The sequence below is a fragment of the Taudactylus pleione genome, unplaced genomic scaffold, assembly GCF_031769625.1.
Source record: "Taudactylus pleione unplaced genomic scaffold, aTauple2 ptg001573l, whole genome shotgun sequence".
Classification (NCBI taxonomy): domain Eukaryota; kingdom Metazoa; phylum Chordata; class Amphibia; order Anura; family Myobatrachidae; genus Taudactylus; species Taudactylus pleione.
In genome coordinates, this window is record NW_028285970.1 from 6,463,956 (window position 1) to 6,481,771 (window position 17,816).

Here is a 17,816-nt window from a genome sequence, read left to right on the forward strand (position 1 = left end):
TTTCCCCAGATTTAAACTGTTCGGAGAACTGCCTTTGCTTTCTGTGCAGATATCTGATCAGAAGCTCAGAGGTATACTGGAATTAATTGACAGCATTCCTAAACCAGAGTCTCCTCCTGCACCATCGGCTTCTCCCCAAAAAGTTCCAGTTAGTATGACTTGTAAATGTATTTATGTCTCAATGTCTGCTTATAGTTGTGTGTACACTTTGTTTTATAAGATATTCTAAACTGGGCTGGAGTAGAAGAGGTACTTCATACACTTTCAATATATCCAGACTGGGAAGTCAAATAGCTGGGTGCCGGATCTGTATGACACCCTTTGTTAAGTATTAAATCCTTTAACAAGTGTATCACAACTTGATAAAAGGGCTAATACAGATCCAAAACTTTGCTGTTTATGTGCAAATAAACTACTATAGTTAATGATAATTTTTCTGCTTGGAGTGCTGTTCCTCTCCAACTGTGTGTTTATATATATATATATATACATATATATATATATATATATATATATATATATGGTATGATTTGTAGCCTGACGACGGGCGATTAAAGCCCGAAACATTGCTTATAGCACTGGTGTGCTTTTCATTTATTGTTTGATAATTAGACCGCTGAGTGCCGCCATTGGGGAGATGTATTGTTGTTAAAAGCTGGCACCGCGGCATCAGTTATTTCTCTAAAAGGAGTGTGCTGGGTTACTGGTTGGATATATATATATGTATACTGCTTGCGTGGGTTTCCTCCGGGTACTCCGGTTTCCTCCCACACTCCAAAAATATACTGGTAGGTTAATTGGCTCCCAACACAAATTAACCCTAGTGTGTGTGTGTGTGTGTGTGTGTGTGTGTGAGCATGTGGTAGGGAATTTACCACTGGGGCAAGGACTGATGTGAATGTCCAAATATTCTCTGTAAAGCGGAATATGTGTGCACTATATAAATAACTGGTAATAACAATAATAATAACATACAGCAGGGATCCCCGGCCTGGGCTGACTAGCGGTCAGGGGTGATGTTTCGGCTGGGGAGCCCGCTGAAAGGGCTCCCCTGGCTGTGGCATCAACCCCCACCTAGCACGCTAGAAAGGGTCCGGTGCTGGTTCTGGGAAATACATGGGGGGCCCTATGCATTTTTCCCCCTGTATTTCCAGAACCAGGACCGGCTCAGAGCCCTGTGCTGGTTGTGCTAAATACGGGGGGACCCCTATGTCATTTCTCCCCCGTATTTTGGCAACCAGAACAGGTTCTGAAAAGCCTGGTGCTGGTTGTGCTTAATATGGGGGACCCCTACGTTATTTGTCCCCTGTATTTAGCACAACCAGTACAGGGGTTCCATAGCCCGGGGCTGGTTGGTTTTTTGGGGAGGGGGCCACGACATTTTTTTTACATTTTTATTTACACTGTTTTTATTTTTAAACACAGAAGCACAGACGGGTCTTACTGATCCGTCCCTGCTTCTGTGTTTGTTTTTTTTAAACACAGATGCAGGTATCACGGATCTTCCAGATCCGAGCCTGCATTTGTGTGCTGCTACCTCCCTCTGGTCCTAACGCCTGCGCTACCGACGCCCGCACCGACGCCGCTAACGCCCACTACCGTCCGTGGTTCCCGGCCGCAGCTAATGCCCTCTCTAACCCCTATCCCCTCTCCCTCGTATCCTGGCCTCAGCAAACGCCGGCGGCTTCCTGACCCCCGGTCCCAGCCCCCACTGCCACACGCAAACGACGGCCATCTTGCTGCACCTAAGTGAAGCCATAGTTATTACACCTGCTGGAGGCTCCTACTGCGGCTGCGCAACAAGTTGAAAAGTCCAATCTCTACAATAGCGCATTCTTGAGGTAATAGTTTAAAAACTGTAACTTTCTAATTTACCTGAACCACAAAAGCATGTACCCTGGCACAATAGCTACCTAATAAAACAAACCCCAAGTCTAAATTCCACCCCTACCCTGAGTTATGCCTTCCCAAAAATTCCCCATAGACTATAGCAGAAAAGGGTTCCTAATTGAGAATGTCAGAAAAAAGTGACAATTGGAGCTTTAGATTACTCCCAAATGCTAATTTTTTATGTTTTTGCTCTGAAATTTGGCATGCAGCACCGTGCGACAGTGTTACCCGGCCCTACCAAATTTCAACTGTGTACCTCCTATAGCTTTTGAGGTGTAGCCTCTTAGACACCCTGCCCCCCCCCCTTCGGAATTCTCTATGGAGAAATAAGTTTCTTTTGATACAGCCTTAATATAAGGGCACAACTGTGCCCTTATAATATATATCAATACCCGGGTGCTCTCCAAATCAGATGTGAATAGGTAAAAAAAATGCAGCTGCACTCCGGGGTTTAATGAAGAAGCTATGTAGCCAACGTTTTCAAAGGGGCGTTGTGGCTCCGAAACGTCGGCTACATGTTGCATGATTTGAAAATATAATCGCATCTGCTTCATTAAACCCCAGAGTACCACTGCATTTTTTTACATATTCACATCTGATCTATATATACAGTCAGGTGCATAAATATTGGGACATTGACAGAATTTTCATATTTGGCCTCTATTCACCACCACAATGGCTTTGAAATGAAACAAACAAGATGTGCTTTAACTGCAGACTTTCAGATTTAATTTGAGGGTAATTACATCCAAATCAGGTGAACGGTGTAGGAATTACAACGGTTTCTATATGTACCTCCCACTTTTTAAGGTGCCAAAAGTAATGGGACAAACTAAACAATCCTAAATCTAATTTCACTCTTTAATACTTTGTTGCAAATCCTTTGCAGGCAATTACAGCCCGAAGTCTGGAACACATAGACATCACCAGATGCTTGGTTTCATCCCTGGTGATGCTCTGCCAGGCCTCTACTGCAAATGTCTTCAGTTCCTGCTTGTTCTGGGGGCATTTTCCCTTCAGTTTTGTCTCAATAAATAGAAGGGAACCAGTTCCATTGGCAGCCATACATGCCCACGCCATGACAATACCACCACCATGCTCCACTGATGAGGTGGTATGTTTGGGATCATGAGCAGTTGCTTTCCTTCTGCATACTCTTCTCTTCCCATCACTCTGGTACAAGTTGATCTTTGTCTCATCTATCCATAGGATGTTGTTCCAGAACTGTAATGGCTTTTTTAGATGGTGTTTGGAAACCTCTAATCTGGTCTTCCTGTTTTTGTGGCTCACCAATGGTTTACATCTTGTGGTGATCCCTCTATATTCACTCTTGTGAAGTCTTCTCTTGATTGTTGACTTTGACACATATACACCTACCTCCTGGAGAGTGATCTTGATTTGGCCAACTGTTGTGAAGGGGTTTTTCTTCACCAGGGAAATAATTCTTCTGTCATCCACCACAGTTGTTTTCCGTGGTCTTCCGGGTCTTTTGGTGTTGCTGAGCTCTCCAGTGAATAGAGGCCAAAATATGAACATTATGTGAATGTCCCAAATTTTATGCACCTAACTGTATATACTGTATATATATTAGCTGTGTTTATAAGTTACTAAAGTATTTTTTCTACTTCAGGGTCCATAGGGTATCCACAGGATACCTTGGGGTATAGGTGTGACGTCAGTCATCGGGCACCAAAGAGTTAAGCTTTCAGCCTCCCAGGATGCACTAGGTCCCCCTCCTATACCCCGCCCCCGAGCCAAGGCATCCCAGTTTCTTTTGGTGCCCGGCCGGAGTCGGAGGCACCTGCTAGAGGGGGGCTTAGAAGAGCCCCTGAAGCTTTTTCTTCATGCAGCTGTGGCTGCACATCTGGATGAACAGCATGGACAGTCAGTCCTGACGTCCATGCTGTCTTCCCTACACCCCGCCGGTACCAGAACGCCGGTACTGATCCGGGGATGCTGGTGGACATCTGGGGTCACAGCTAGCGGTGACCCCAGATGTTCCGGACCATGGCCGGATTCAAGGGGGACAGAGGTAAGCAGCGGGGTCCCGCGGGGGGTCCCCGCTGATCACATGGTCCTAAGTCCCCAGGCAGGGGGCTCCCTGGGGACTGGCTCCAGCGTGGAGCCAGGCGACCAACCTGCGCTTCCACTACCCCCTGGGACAGCGGACCGCAGCAGAGCGGTAGCGCTGCGGCGTCCCAGGGGTTAAATGCATGCCAGGGAAGCGCGCCTTCCCTGTCTCACAGCCGGCGCCTCTCCCGCTGCACACAGCCCTCTCTGCACTGTGCTGACTGGCCCTGTGTCAGCGCTCCTCCCCCAGGCCAGCCTTCTCTCTGCTCCTCGGTGGCCATCTTTTCTGAAGCATGGTGAACGCTGCTGGAAGCCTGCATTGGAAGCATCGTGGTCTGGGTCCCCCCGCATACCTCTCCTCCGCTGTGGTCAGGTCTCTGTATGCAGCGCTGTGTCCTACCAGGCCCTGTGTCTGTGTAGTTGAGTGATCAGCGCTGTTAGTGCAGGAATTGTTATTTCTCTGCATTGTATGTGACTGTGCTAGCGCTGCTGCCTGTAACTTTTTTTCTAAACTGTCAGCTTTATACTGTCCCTGTTTTTTCTGCTAAGCCCTTGCGGTGCGGTGCTGCAGGGTGGTCTCTCGCCTCTTAAATATATAATTGGTGAGAGGGGTCACATACGTGGTGCCATCATGTCTGAAAGTGATTTTCCCCTCCGGCTACAGTGTACTACGTGTAAAGTACCGTTAGCGGAGGGGGAGGGTAGCGCGGAGGGCCTCTGCCGGCAGTGTTTGTCTATGGCGCGGCCTCTTACGGTTACAGCACCGGTACAGGAGCCGCCCTGGGCTTGTTTCGCTCAAGCGCTTACAGCCTTAGTGGGCCAGTTAGCTCCGCAGCCCGCGTTTACACCGATGGGTTTGTCCCAGCAGTCAGTGGTGTCGTCACCCATGCAGGGTTTCCCACGACAATTGGTGGTACCCCACAGTCTCCCTATTTCCCCACTCCCGGTTTCTCAGGAGCCAGCGTGGGTTAACTCCCTGACGAGTTCTGTACAGAACTTGTCGGATGTGTTGCAAGGGGAGTCTGTGATGCGGCCGCATAAACGGCCGGTGGCGTCTCTGTTGGCTCCTTATGAGGATGACGAGGGGACGTCTGATGATGGGGAGATTCTGGATCCTTACGATCAGGAACCTCTCCATGCTAAGGACGCTGATGCTAAGTCCAAAGTATATATTCCTGGACTTATTCGGGCGGTCCGCACAGCCTTGGTGATTGAGGACGAAGTTCCCCCAGCGGCTAAATCTAAGTACTTATCCGTTCGCGGATAATTATTTTGCAAAGTGGGAATCCCCTCCACAGGTGGATTCTCACGTGACCCGTCTTGTCCGTAGTGCCACATTGCCGATGCCATCCATGTCCTCCCTTAAGGATGCTACGGACCGCAAGGTGGAGATCTGCCTGAAGTCCGCTTATTCCCTTACGGGGGGGGCAGCACGGAGCGCTGGGCGGATTCATTAGAGGCTTCTTTTGATTCCGACTGTCCGGCCGAACAGGCGGAGTTGATTGGCAATCTCCGTGATTCGGCCACCTACATCAACGAGGCGGCCCTAGACATTAGTACTCTGGTGTCTAGGATTTCTTCAGCAGCGGTAGCTGCTCGTCGCACCTTGTGGCTGCGATCCTGGAAGGCGGACGCAGATTCCAAAAAGGGTCTGGAGGCGTTGCCGTTTACCGGAGAAGTTCTCTTCGGTCCGGATCTGGATAAGATTGTGGCCACGCTGGCGGCAGCCAAATCGGCTTGTCTCCCGTCGGCCGCTGCTCCTTCTGGTTCTGGACCATCGTCCTTTCGGTCATCTAGGGCCCAGTGCAGGCCCAAACCACAGTCGTTTCCTCGACAGGCTGGCCCTAAGAAATCGGTCAAGCCCCGGAAGCAGGCATGGAGTACCAGACGTCCGGCCCCCAAGCCAGATGACAAGCTTGCGGCCTGATGGTCCGGGCCTCCCTTTGGGGGATCCCAGGGTGGGAGGCCGCCTGCTGCAGTTCGCCCAGTGTTGGTCGACCACTACGACAGACACTTGGGTTCTGGAGGTGGTCTCCCACGGGTACGCCCTCTCCTTCCGGCACAGACCCCCGGCTCGATTCTTCACCACGGGTCTACCATCAGACCGGAACAAGGCTACGGAGCTGCGGAAGGTATTGCACACTATGCTCCAGGCTGGAGTTATAGTGCCTGTTCCATTCTCCCAGAGGGGCCAGGGTTTCTATTCAAATCTTTTTTTGGTACAGAAACCCAATGGGTCGTATCGTCCGATTCTCAACCTCAAAGCACTCAACAAGTCTTTGCAGGTACCGAAGTTTCGGATGGAGACCCTACGGTCCATCATTCTGGCGCTGGAACCTGGGGACTGCATGGTGTCATTGGACATACAGGACGCTTACCTGCATGTCCCTATTCTTTTGCGCCATCAACAGTTCCTCAGGTTTGCAATCCGCAGCGACCACTTCCAGTTTCGGGAGTTACCTTTTGGCCTGGCGACAGCACCACGGGTTTTCACCAAGGTGATGGCGGTCATGGCGGCTTCCCTGCGGCTGCAGGGAGTCCGCATGTTGCCGTACTTGGACGACCTGTTATTGGTGGCAGGATCTCCAGAGCTCCTGTTACGCCACTTGGGCCTGACCATTGCACTGCTGCAACGGCACGGCTGGCTAATCAACTGGCAGAAGTCCACTCTAATCTGCATCTTGGAGCCTTATTGGACTCGGGACAGCAAAGGATCTTCGTGACGGAGGACAAGATCTCTGCTTTACAGTCAAGGGTGCGCAGTTGTCTGCACAGCCGCCGGGTGTCCCTACACTCGGCGATGAGGTTACTGGGCTCCATGGTGTCTGTGTTCGACATGGTGGAATACGCCCAGTTTCACTCCAGACCTCTGCAGCACCTGATCCTGTCCAAGTGGAACGGGCTGCCTCAGTCTCTGAAGTCCCAGACGATTGTGCTCACCCCGGAGGTTCGCCTGTCCCTTGCTTGGTGGTTACAGACGACCCACCTCAACAAGGGACGTCCGTTCTGGGTTCCAAATTGGGTCCTGTTGACAACGGACGCCATTCTTCGGGGCTGGGGAGCGGTTTTGGGTCCACACTTGTTCCAGGGCAGGTGGACGCCGACAGAAGCGGAGCTTCCCATAAATATCTTGGAAATCCGTGCGGTCTTCAATGCTCTCCAGCAGGCACATCGGTTTCTCCAGGGTCACCCGGTACAGGTCCAGTCGGACAACGCTACCACCGTGGCCTACATAAACAGGCAGGGAGGAACCCGCAGTCGGGCGGCTCTCGTAGAGTCTCTCGGATCCTGGTTTGGGCGGAGCGCAATCTTCCGGCCATATCAGCGGTCTTCATCCCGGGAGTGCTAAATTGGGAGGCGGACTTTCTAAGTCACCAGGACGTTCATCCGGGGGAATGGTCCCTGCACCCGGACGTTTTTCAACTGCTGGTGGACAGGTGGGGTCTTCCAGAGATCGACCTCATGGCGTCCCGGCACAACAACAAGTTGCCGGTGTACGGGTCTCGCTCAAGAGACTAAGGGGCGTCTATGGTGGAAGCTCTGTCCGTCCGGTGGACGTTCCGGTTCGCATACCGGTTCCCTCCGGTCTCCCTTCTTCCACGGGTAATCCGGAAATTCAAACAGGAAGGAGGGAAGCTCCTGTTGATAGCTCCCGCGTGGCCCAGACGGCACTGGTTCTCAGACCTTCAGGGTCTGTCCGTGGACAGTCCTCTGCGGTTGCCGATACGACCGGACCTTCTGTCTCAGGGTCCTTGTCTTCACCCGGTCCTGACTCGGCTGTCTTTGACGGCGTGGCTGTTGAGACGGCCATGCTGAGGTCCCGGGGGTTTTCCAGCTCTGTGGTGCGTACCATGTTGCGAGCTCGGAAACCGTCTTCCGCGAGGATATACCATCGCGTGTGGCATACGTTCTTCCAGTGGTGTCGACCGAGAGGTTATGCACTGAGGGAGTTTCGTCTGTCTCGGATTCTCGCCTTCCTACAAGCGGGACTAGATCATGGGCTTCGCCTTGCTTCTTTGAAGGTACAGGTTTCGGCCCTGTCTGTTTGGTTTCACCGTAGGATTGCTACAATCCCGGATGTGCGCACCTTTATGCAAGGTGTTCTCCGCATTCAGCCGCCCTTTGTTCCACCTGTGGCACCTTGGGATTTGGCTGTGGTCCTGAGGGCTCTCCAAGGACCGCCGTTTGAACCACTGGGCTCAGTGGATCTTAAATGGCTAACAGCTAAGACTGTTTTCCTTCTGGCTATTGCTTCGGCCAGACGTGTTTCTGAGTTAGGGGCTCTTTCTTGTAGACCCCCTTTCTTGGTTTTTCATGGGAACAAGGCAGTGCTCCGCACTCGGCCCGAGTTTCTTCCCAAAGTTGTTTCCCAGTTTCATGTTAACGAGGAAATCGTTGTTCCAGCCTTTAACTCACCGGGTCTTTCCGTGGGTGAGGCCTCTTTGGATGTTGTGCGGGCCTTAAGGACTTATGTTGACCGCACTTCTTCGTTTAGGAAGTCGGACGCCTTGTTTGTCCTCTATGGCTTCCGTAAAAAGGGTTGGCCTGCTTCAAAGCAGACTTTGGCAGCCTGGATCCGTATGGCGATTTCAGAAGCTTATCTTCATGAAGGCCTGCCGGTTCCTCTTTCTGTGAAGGCTCATTCCACTAGGTCTGTGGGTCCTTCGTGGGCAGCTCGACGTGGTGCCTCTGCAGTCCAGATCTGCAAGGCTGCTACGTGGTCCTCTGTCCATACCTTCGTGAGGTATTACAGGTTTGACACCTTCGCCTCTCGGGATGCTTCCTTCGGTCGGCGGATTCTCCTTTCTGCACAGGAGCGTCCCCACCCTTAAAGGATACTGCTTTGGGACATCCCCAAGGTATCCTGTGGATACCCTATGGACCCTGAAGTAGAAAATATGAGATATGGTAAGAACTTACCCTTGTTATCTCTATTTCTACGAAGTCCATAGGGTTCCACAGGACTCCCGCCCTGTCGCACCTGTGCTGCAGATGGGCTTTGCTCTGGTCACCGGTTTTCCGTCTCCCTCTGGTGAGAATGTGATTCTTGTATGTGTCCAGATCTTTGTTCTCTCTCTTCCTTCTCCTCCTCCGGCCTATGGCTTGGTAACTAACTGAGATGCCTTGGCTCGGGGGCGTGGTATAGGAGGGGGACCTAGTGCATCCTGGGAGGCTGAAAGCTTAACTCTTTGGTGCCCGATGACTGACGTCACACCTATACCCCAAGGTATCCTGTGGAACCCTATGGACTTCGTAGAAATAGAGATAACAAGGGTAAGTTCTTACCATATCTCATATTTTTCTTGCAATCAAAGAACATGTATTTTTTTTTTATAAGAGATCATTGGTAGCCTATGAGAACCTAAAAGCAACCTAGCAAATGTGTAGATGTAGACATCAAAGCCAAATGTTTTATTGCACGAACAAGTTGAAAAAAAGATGACTTCCTCTGCTGCTTGAATTATTTATTACTGGAGGATTTTTTTATCCTATGGTATTTGATCCGATCCTTAAGGATCATAAATAAACCCTGGAACAACAGCCTGCCTTCTACTTAAGTAACTGCTAGCTGGACTGTGGAGCTTTTCTCTTGCAACAAGACTGGGGAACACAGGACAAAAGGATTGTAGGTTGGGGCTGGAGCTGGCACTTAAATTAAACTGTAGCTTTAAATTTTAAACTCCTCCCCCTGACAATCCCACAATTCCAGTGTTCTTTAAGTGCTTCACAGAATAGGGCACGTTTTAGAGGGCTGCTATGCACTAGGCACTTCACAAGGAAACCAAGTTCAGGCTTGGGTATTCCCTCTTCTCTGGCACAGGCTTCTTTCTCTATATAGGGTTATCTTCCTAGCCACGGTATGTCGCGCTCTGGCTCCATGCTTTACAGCGTGCAGCGTCCGCATTTCAACCAGCTTCCTATAAGAGACCTTGTGGCACAAGGTAGTGTGTCTGACTCCAGCTCAGACAGTTATGTGTTCAGTAATAAACAAAAAGAGGCTAGGGGTTGTTAGAGATGGGCGCACATGCACAAAATCAATACATTAAAACTTGACTTTTATTACCGTATATACTCGAGTATAAGTCGACCCGAATATAAGCCGAGGTACCTAATTTTACCACAAAAAACTGGGAAAACTTATTGACTCGAGTATAAGCCTAGGGTGGGAAATGCAGCAGCTACTGGTAGTAATCCCCCCTCTGGTACTATCCCCAGTAGTAATCCCCCCCTGGTAGTGCCCCCAGTAGTAACCCCCCCTGGTAGTGCCCCCAGTAGTAATATCCCCCCCTGGTAGTGCCCCCAGTAGTAATACCCCCCCCTGGTAGTGCCCCCAGTAGCAATATTCCCCCCCTGGTAGTGCCCCCAGTATTAATCCCCCCCCTGATAGTGCCCCCAGTAGCAACATCCCCCCTGGTAGTGCCCCCAATATTAATCCCCCCCCTGGTAGTGCCCCCAGTAGCAATATCCCCCCTCTGGTAGTGCCCCCAGTATTAACCCCCCCTGGTAGTGCCCCCAGTATTAACCCCCCCTGGTAGTGCCCCCAGTAGCAACATCCCCCCCTGGTAGTGCCCCCAGTATTAATGCCCCCCCTGGTAGTGCCCCCAGTAGCAATATCCCCCCCTGGTAGTGCCCCCAGTATTAACCCCCCCTGGTAGTGCCCCCAGTAGCAACATCCCCCCTGGTAGTGCCCCCAGTATTCCCCCCCTCCCTGGTAGTGTCCCCAGTAGCAACATTCCCCCCCTGGTAGTTCCCCCATTATTAATCCCCCCCCTCTGGTAGTGCCCCCAGTAGCGATATCCCCCCCTGGTAGTACCCCCCCCCCCCCCCAGCAGAAAGAAATGTAAAAAAAAAAAAACACTTACCTGTAACCCCGCTCCTGGTCCCGCCGCTGCTACAGGCTCCTCCGCCGCTTTGCATAATGGGAGAGACGACGTCATGACGACGTCTCTCCCATTACCCACTGCGGGAGCCGGAAGATGGCTCCCGCAGTGGGAGCAGCAGTAGCCGCTGAGAGTCTGACAGACTCTCAGCGGCTGCTGATTACACCAAACACATAGCTGCCGGCTCCGTCCGGTCAGCGCTACACACGCGGTGCAGGCTGTGTCACAGTGACACAGTCTGCACCGCGGCCCGCATGGTACGCTACTCAGCAGCGTACCATGCGGGCATGACTCGAGTATAAGCCGAGGGGGTGCTTTTTCAGCACAAAAAATGTGCTGAAAAACTCAGCTTATACTCGAGTATATACGGTAGTTATTATACTAAAAATTCCATTCACTGGGAATGGTACAGTGAAAAATAGAGGTCAAAACTAAATGTATTGAATTAATAAACATACATATAGATTAGTATATAAAGATAGAAAAATGTGAACAAATAGTGTATAAAAAAGCAGGGTCCACCATTTCAATTTCCCAGTATTATGAAAGCAATGTACTGTGTTGAACCGGAGCAAAATTATATGAAATATGTATATTCAATATATCTAATAACCTACATATAAATGCTCCTTGATGGTCATAAAACTAAATTAATTAAGGAATTCACTAATAATGGTGGTAATAATATCACATCTACTTGAGTGGCTTGTGAAAACTTCAGCAATAATGCCCTCCTTTAATATAAGGCATAACTGCTGGTTCAATCCTTTACAGGTCAGACAATCACATCACAATACTTTTTATCTTTTGCTGTCTCATGTGTCACAATTTATTCACTTAATATAATACACATTGGTTTGTGAGCATAGAATAGCGTCACACTAATACTGCTGTATAATATCAGTTTTATTCTGACATGATCGATTTATATGAAGCTCACAAATCACTTTAAGCTGTGCTGCCAATGAATAATATTACTGCAATGTTAACATTATCCCTACTCAAGTAGCATTATTACCACACCATATATTTCTAGTGCTATCACTTCTAAACTAGTACAAGCATGATAAAGTTACTTTAGGCTGTGCTGCCAATGAATAGTGTTGTTGCAATGTTAACAACATCCCTAATCAGGTAGCATTATTACCACTGCTCAGACAATCACAGATAGATAATAATTATCTATATGTTATTCTGGTAGATTTTATTATTATTGTTGTTACGGGTTTTGTTTGTGAAGGATACTTAGGCTTCACAATTACGGACGTTCCTAAGTCACTCGTTTCAAGTACTTTCGTATCAGTGCTGTGTCCCGACTTTTGCACGGTCTCCCTTGCTTCCTTGTCTGCACCTTAAGTTCTGGGGGTGGCCTCCGACACCTCTTCTCCAGCTATGTTTTTCTTGGTGCTGACAGTCAACGGACCAACCTTGGTCAATGGTTCGGTCAGAGCCTCGTCCATCGACCTTGTGGAACATTCAGTTGTTGGGAATGATGGTCTCTACTTAGAGACCATTCTGTGGACCAGGTTCTACTCGTGAGAGTCCCAGGGAGTAATTCTCCAAATTGTAAAGGGTTTGCTCGGCATCCCTCGTCTCCCTTTCTGTCTGACAGCACTCGTCACTCTCCATTGGTAGAGGGTTTTCTATTCTTCTACTCCAGGTCCAATCTTTGGTTCTTCGGGATTGGCTCATTGTGACCACGGCTCCTAGTCTCCTGGGCTGAGGTGCTGTAACATTGCTTTTCGACTTCAGGGCCTTGGGTCACCACCCACAATGGCTCGGCTGTTCGATGGACTCGAGCTACAAGCTCGTTCTGACTCTATTGGGGGCCCTGTCCATCCTCACTGGCCGGACGGCGGACAAATGACCCGGCGATGGCATATGACCGACTTCCGGCAGGCACAAGAGCGCAGCGCCGATGCTGAAGTCTTTCTGGGGCGGAGACCATTGTTTTGTCTCTCTCAGAGGTGGTCGTATTGGTAGGGGGAATTGGACAGTGGATTTCCCCAGCAGAACCACGGTTCTCCCACCGCGCAGCTGGCTCTCCCTCCAGTGGTCTTCCTATATTTCGGGCATGGGGATCTCATGGCCTTCAACGTGGGGATCTCATGGCCTCTTGGCATGTTTGCGAGGCTCCACAGTTTGGTATGTGATCCGGGTATCCACTGGCTTCCACATGTGGCTGACTTGCTTGTTCCGTCCATACTGTTCCTTAAGGTTTCCAGGGGCATTGAGGCTTCCCGAGTGAGGGTAATCCTAGTGGCTCCAGGCTGGCTACTCTAGTCATGTTACGTGAACGTTCTCCCAAGGTCGGTAGGTCCGGGGTGGTGTCTTCCACTTTGTCCAGACCTGCTGCAACTAGGCCCATTTCTACTAGGGTACTTTCCTTGGTTGGTTTTCACAACAGAACTTCTGTGACTGAGAATGATAATGCTGCAGGTATTTCTCCCGTGGTCTGTACTAGGCTGCAAAACCCATCTTGCGCTTACCTCTAGGTTTGGAAGCTCTACCTCTTGTGGTGTAAACGTTACGAGTTTTTGCCTCATGTGTCTTTGCCTCCCTTCTGGAGGCTGGTTGACTACTTTATTTTGTGACGATACAGGCTTGTGCCCTGTCCTTTTCTTTCCAGCGGTGTTTGGCTCTGCTTCTGGGGATCCAAACTTTTTTTACAAGATGGGCTGCGTATTTAGCAACTGTTTTGTCCACAAGTGGAGTCATGGAATCTTAATCTAGTCTTATCAGCTCTCACCCAGGCTCCATTGGAGTCGTTGCGCTCAATGGATCTTCAGTTAGTTGCTTGGAAGCTGGTCTTCCTTAGGGCTATTGCCTTCTCTCAGCATAGTTCCGTGTTTAGGGTTGGCAAGCCGCCTTTTGTCTTCCATGACGATTGTGCTCCGTACAGGTTTAATGTTCCAGCCGACACTGGTTTCAGCCTTGTACCTACATCAGGATATTGTCTTTCTGGTTCTTTCTCCTTCGGCGAATTCCCATTATTTGGGATGATCTGGCTCCGTTAGTTGTGCTTCTTGGGATGCTGTACTGTTCTCTGCAGGTTCTTTATGACGCGCATGAACATGGTTGGCCGACTAATTAGCAGACCCTTGCACGTTGGATCCACTCGGTAATCACTCAAGCCTATTCTGGTGCGGGGCAAATGCCACCAGACCGGCTGGCGGCGGCGATCTTATGGGCAGCGTGATTTTAGCAGCACAGATCCGTAGTGCAGCCATCTGGTCTCCTGTCTGCATGTTTGCTCGTTTTCACATTTCAGGTTATTTTTGCCTACGGCAGCATCCGCTTTGGGCGTACAGATCTCTGGTCAGGCAGCCTGATCGTTCCATATCCTGGGGGCGGCTTTTTAACGTCCCATTGTCCTGTGTTCTCCAGCCTTGCTGCAAAAAAAAATGGGATTTTTGGTCAACTTACTGTTGAGTAATTTTTCTTAAGCAGGCTGGAGAATACTGCGATCTCTCCCTCACGCTCAGCCGTGCTAGGTCTTTTTCCATATTGGTTTGTTTTGTTGTTCTAAACAGTTTCACTGGGTTCCTGCTATTCCTCTCCAGACTCTTTTAAAGAAGTACTGGAATTGTGAGATTGCAGGGGGGAGGATTTTAGGATTAAAGCTACAGTTTGATTTAAGTGCCAGCTCCAGCCCCAACCTACAATCCCATTGTCCAGTGTTCACCAGCCTGCTTAAGAGAGAAAAGGATTCAACGGTAAATTGACCAATAATCCTATTTTTTGCCTGGGGCATAGAGGGTGCACTGGCAGTATTCATTTGAGGGTTAAATAACAGGATTGGACCACTATCTCCCAGCAGAACTCTCTACTAAACCCATCCAGGCTGTCACCCTTTCAAGCAGTACCTTAAATCCCACCTCTTCACCAGTGCCTACTTCCCCTCCATCTGGTAATCTCCCACCACTCATGACATCTGCCCCTGTCTCACAAATGCCTCTACCCCCTTACTCTTAACTGTAAGCATCCTCTGGATCAATTCAGCCTCACCTTCCAAATAGTCTACCCATTCTTACATCCCTGCTTTGTGCTATTGCTAACTGTAAGACTATTACTTTATTTGTATGACTTGCGCATGCTCTGAATTGTATGATGGGCAAATGCTATGAGAATTTATACATATCCTGTATTGATTTGCAACTGTTTTCACACGACTAAACATTTATATCTGTTTGTTTTATCTTTTTATTTTGTGTTTTATTTGCCTGCCCAGCATTGCAGAAAGTGTGGTGCCTTATAAATAAAGTTTTTTGAGGATTGATTATAGGAGTAGGTTATTGCAGATTAACAAGAAATTGTACTTCTTTCATTATGAATTTGATCATCAGAACAAAGAAAAACATTTAGTTATGATTTCTGTGTTTCCCATTATTTGCCACTGGTAAAAGTTTTCTTTACAGATATAGAGGGGTATTCAATATGTAACGTAAACTTCGCTGTCGAAGTTTACGTTTCATGTCTGAGCTTTTACCTGCGCTAAAGTATCTGGCGCGTGCCCGCTTATCCCCGTATTCAATATGAAACTAACGAAAACTGGAGCCTGCGAAGTTGGATTTGCATAAAGTTACGAAATTTTCTTTAAAAAAATTGTAGGACCCCCCTAAAGTTGTAAAAACATGGGGGATCACTATGGGTACCCCTGTTTTAGCCTTTAAATGAAAGTCGTGGGGTTTAAATAGCCGCAGCAGGTGTTTTTTCCCGACATTGAAGAAGTGATGCAGAAGAGCACTTAGGTTATTTTTTTTTTTTCGTTTTTTTTAAGTGGTCCCATCAAATTTGGGGTACATGAAAATGGGTACTACAGGTTGTCTCCCATATCCGTTATTCCAAAAACCTAAATATTCCAAAAACCGGAATATTTTGGTGCATATGTGACGTCATGACGTCACTAGCATCAGCGGCCAATGACTAGCGGCGTGGGCATGGTCCACACGCCAGGCCACCCCCCGCATCACCCGCCGGACCCCCAGCGGCAGCCGGCGGACCCCTCGTGACAAACCGCAGCACCCGCCGGACCCCTCGTGACAGCCGCAGCACCCGCCAGACCTTTCCGCCTTACCTGCCGGACCCTTCCGCCTCAGTCGCCGGACCTCTCACGACACCCGCCGGATCCCTGTAGCACCTGCCGGACCACTGCAACACCCGCGCTACACCCCCGCCGGACACCTGTATCACCCACCGGGCCACCGCAACACATTCCGGACCCACCCGCAGCACACGCCGGGGCCTCCCGTGACACCTGCCGGGCCCCCCCCCCCAGGTATTCTGAAAACCGGAATAATCCAAAATCCGAAATGCTCGTGGTCCCGAGCATTTCGGATATGGGAGACTCAACCTGTAGCATATTTTGATGTCCCTAAAGTAAGTTTTTAAAAATTCTGCAATTGTGCACCTGCCGCTATAAATCTATTCTAGAAAACACCTGCCGCATACTTGCAGAATAGCCCTGAACCTATTTCCCTATTGTTAAACAATTTTTTCCCACTTTTTTTTTCCACCCCAATTTTTAAATTAAATTTTTGGAGTGTCCCTATTTTTTTTAAACCTTTTTTTGACACAGTTCTTTTTTAAATGTCATTCCCAGGGGTGCAGGCTACTTTTTTTAAGCCTGCACCCCTAAACCCCAATTCTGCACTTTTTTTCGACACCTATTCATTGGTGAAAAGTTATCCCCGTTTTTTATCAAAGACTTTTCGAACCTGCGAAAAGTCTTTGAAATTGAATACGGTGTAAAACTAAAACCTGCGATAATGACGTCATAGGTGTGATATTAACGCAAAAACGGACTTATCGCTCCCATATTGAATACCCCTGATAGAGCACAAACCGCAAAGCTAGCATAGATCCATTATCAGCTGTTCTATTAATTAATATATTTTCTAGCAAAAAGTAATGTTCCCCTCTCAAAATATACTAGTACTGCAGAGGATTAAGTAACCGGATTGGACCACTGAATTGGGAGACACCTGCCCAATGTGTCACTTGAGTTAATAAATAAATACATACACAGCACATAATTTTTAAATTGAGTTTATTTCTGAAAATTAATTTTTCCATAGCAAGAAAAAAAAAAACAATACAAGAAACAAATCCCCCCCACCCCCAGTAAACCTAAAAAAAAACATTTGTAGTATTCAACCATTATCATATAAACCCATAGAAATTGATTCATATTTAAAATATCTGCGCATTAATTCTCAACCATCAAAAACAGCAGAAATATTACAAGTAAAGATTAAGAATACCAAAACATTATTGTGCCGCCCCACTGGGTGCCAACCCATCAGCGTCTGAAATCCCACTCCTTCCAGCAACATAATGGGAAGAAGCAATCCATGGGCCCCAAATAACACAGCACATAATTTTAAAGTAAAGCTAAGCTGAATAAATGACTCTGTATTAAGCCTATATTCACCTGTTTTTTTTACTTATGATTAATATTTTCTTTTTTTTATTAGACCTTTATGATTCAGTTACAATATTATTTTCTTCTTTGCTAAAGTGTCATTAAAACATACAGTAGTTTCCTCAGACTAATCCTGACATATATCATTTACTTTATCAATCAACAAAACTTCTGTAGTGATTGTGGCAAAGCATTTTATTGATAGGCCCCAGAGACCATTAATTTTGTAATCTTAGAATTTGAGCTTTAATGCTGCATAAACCTTTTGTGTGCAAAAATGCTTAGGGGGTATCTAATTAGCCGCGATCGTTGAAAAATGGGTATTTTTCGCTGATTATTCCTGTTTTTCGTATATTTTTTTCCCCCCTATCCTATTATTTTGGAAGAAATAATAGGATATTTCTCACGAAAACACATAGGATCCGTGATAAGCTCACGGACCTATGTGTTTTCGCCATTTAGGTGGTGAAAAAATTGAAATTATCGTGGATTATTTTTCAGGACACATCAGTTCCCGAAAAATATCCATGATAAGGTTGAGCGGCACTTCG

The 17,816-nt window shown here is 48.2% G+C and overlaps 1 protein-coding gene across 1 annotated transcript in view; it reads left to right on the forward strand.

Annotated features, from left to right (window-relative positions):
• The window catches only part of VPS13A (vacuolar protein sorting 13 homolog A), a 314,889-nt gene that overhangs the window by 109,156 nt on the left and 187,917 nt on the right, over positions 1 to 17,816 (forward strand). The window contains 1 exon segment of the mRNA XM_088464073.1: positions 10 to 148. Coding sequence (XP_088320199.1) covers positions 10 to 148 — 139 coding nt within the window.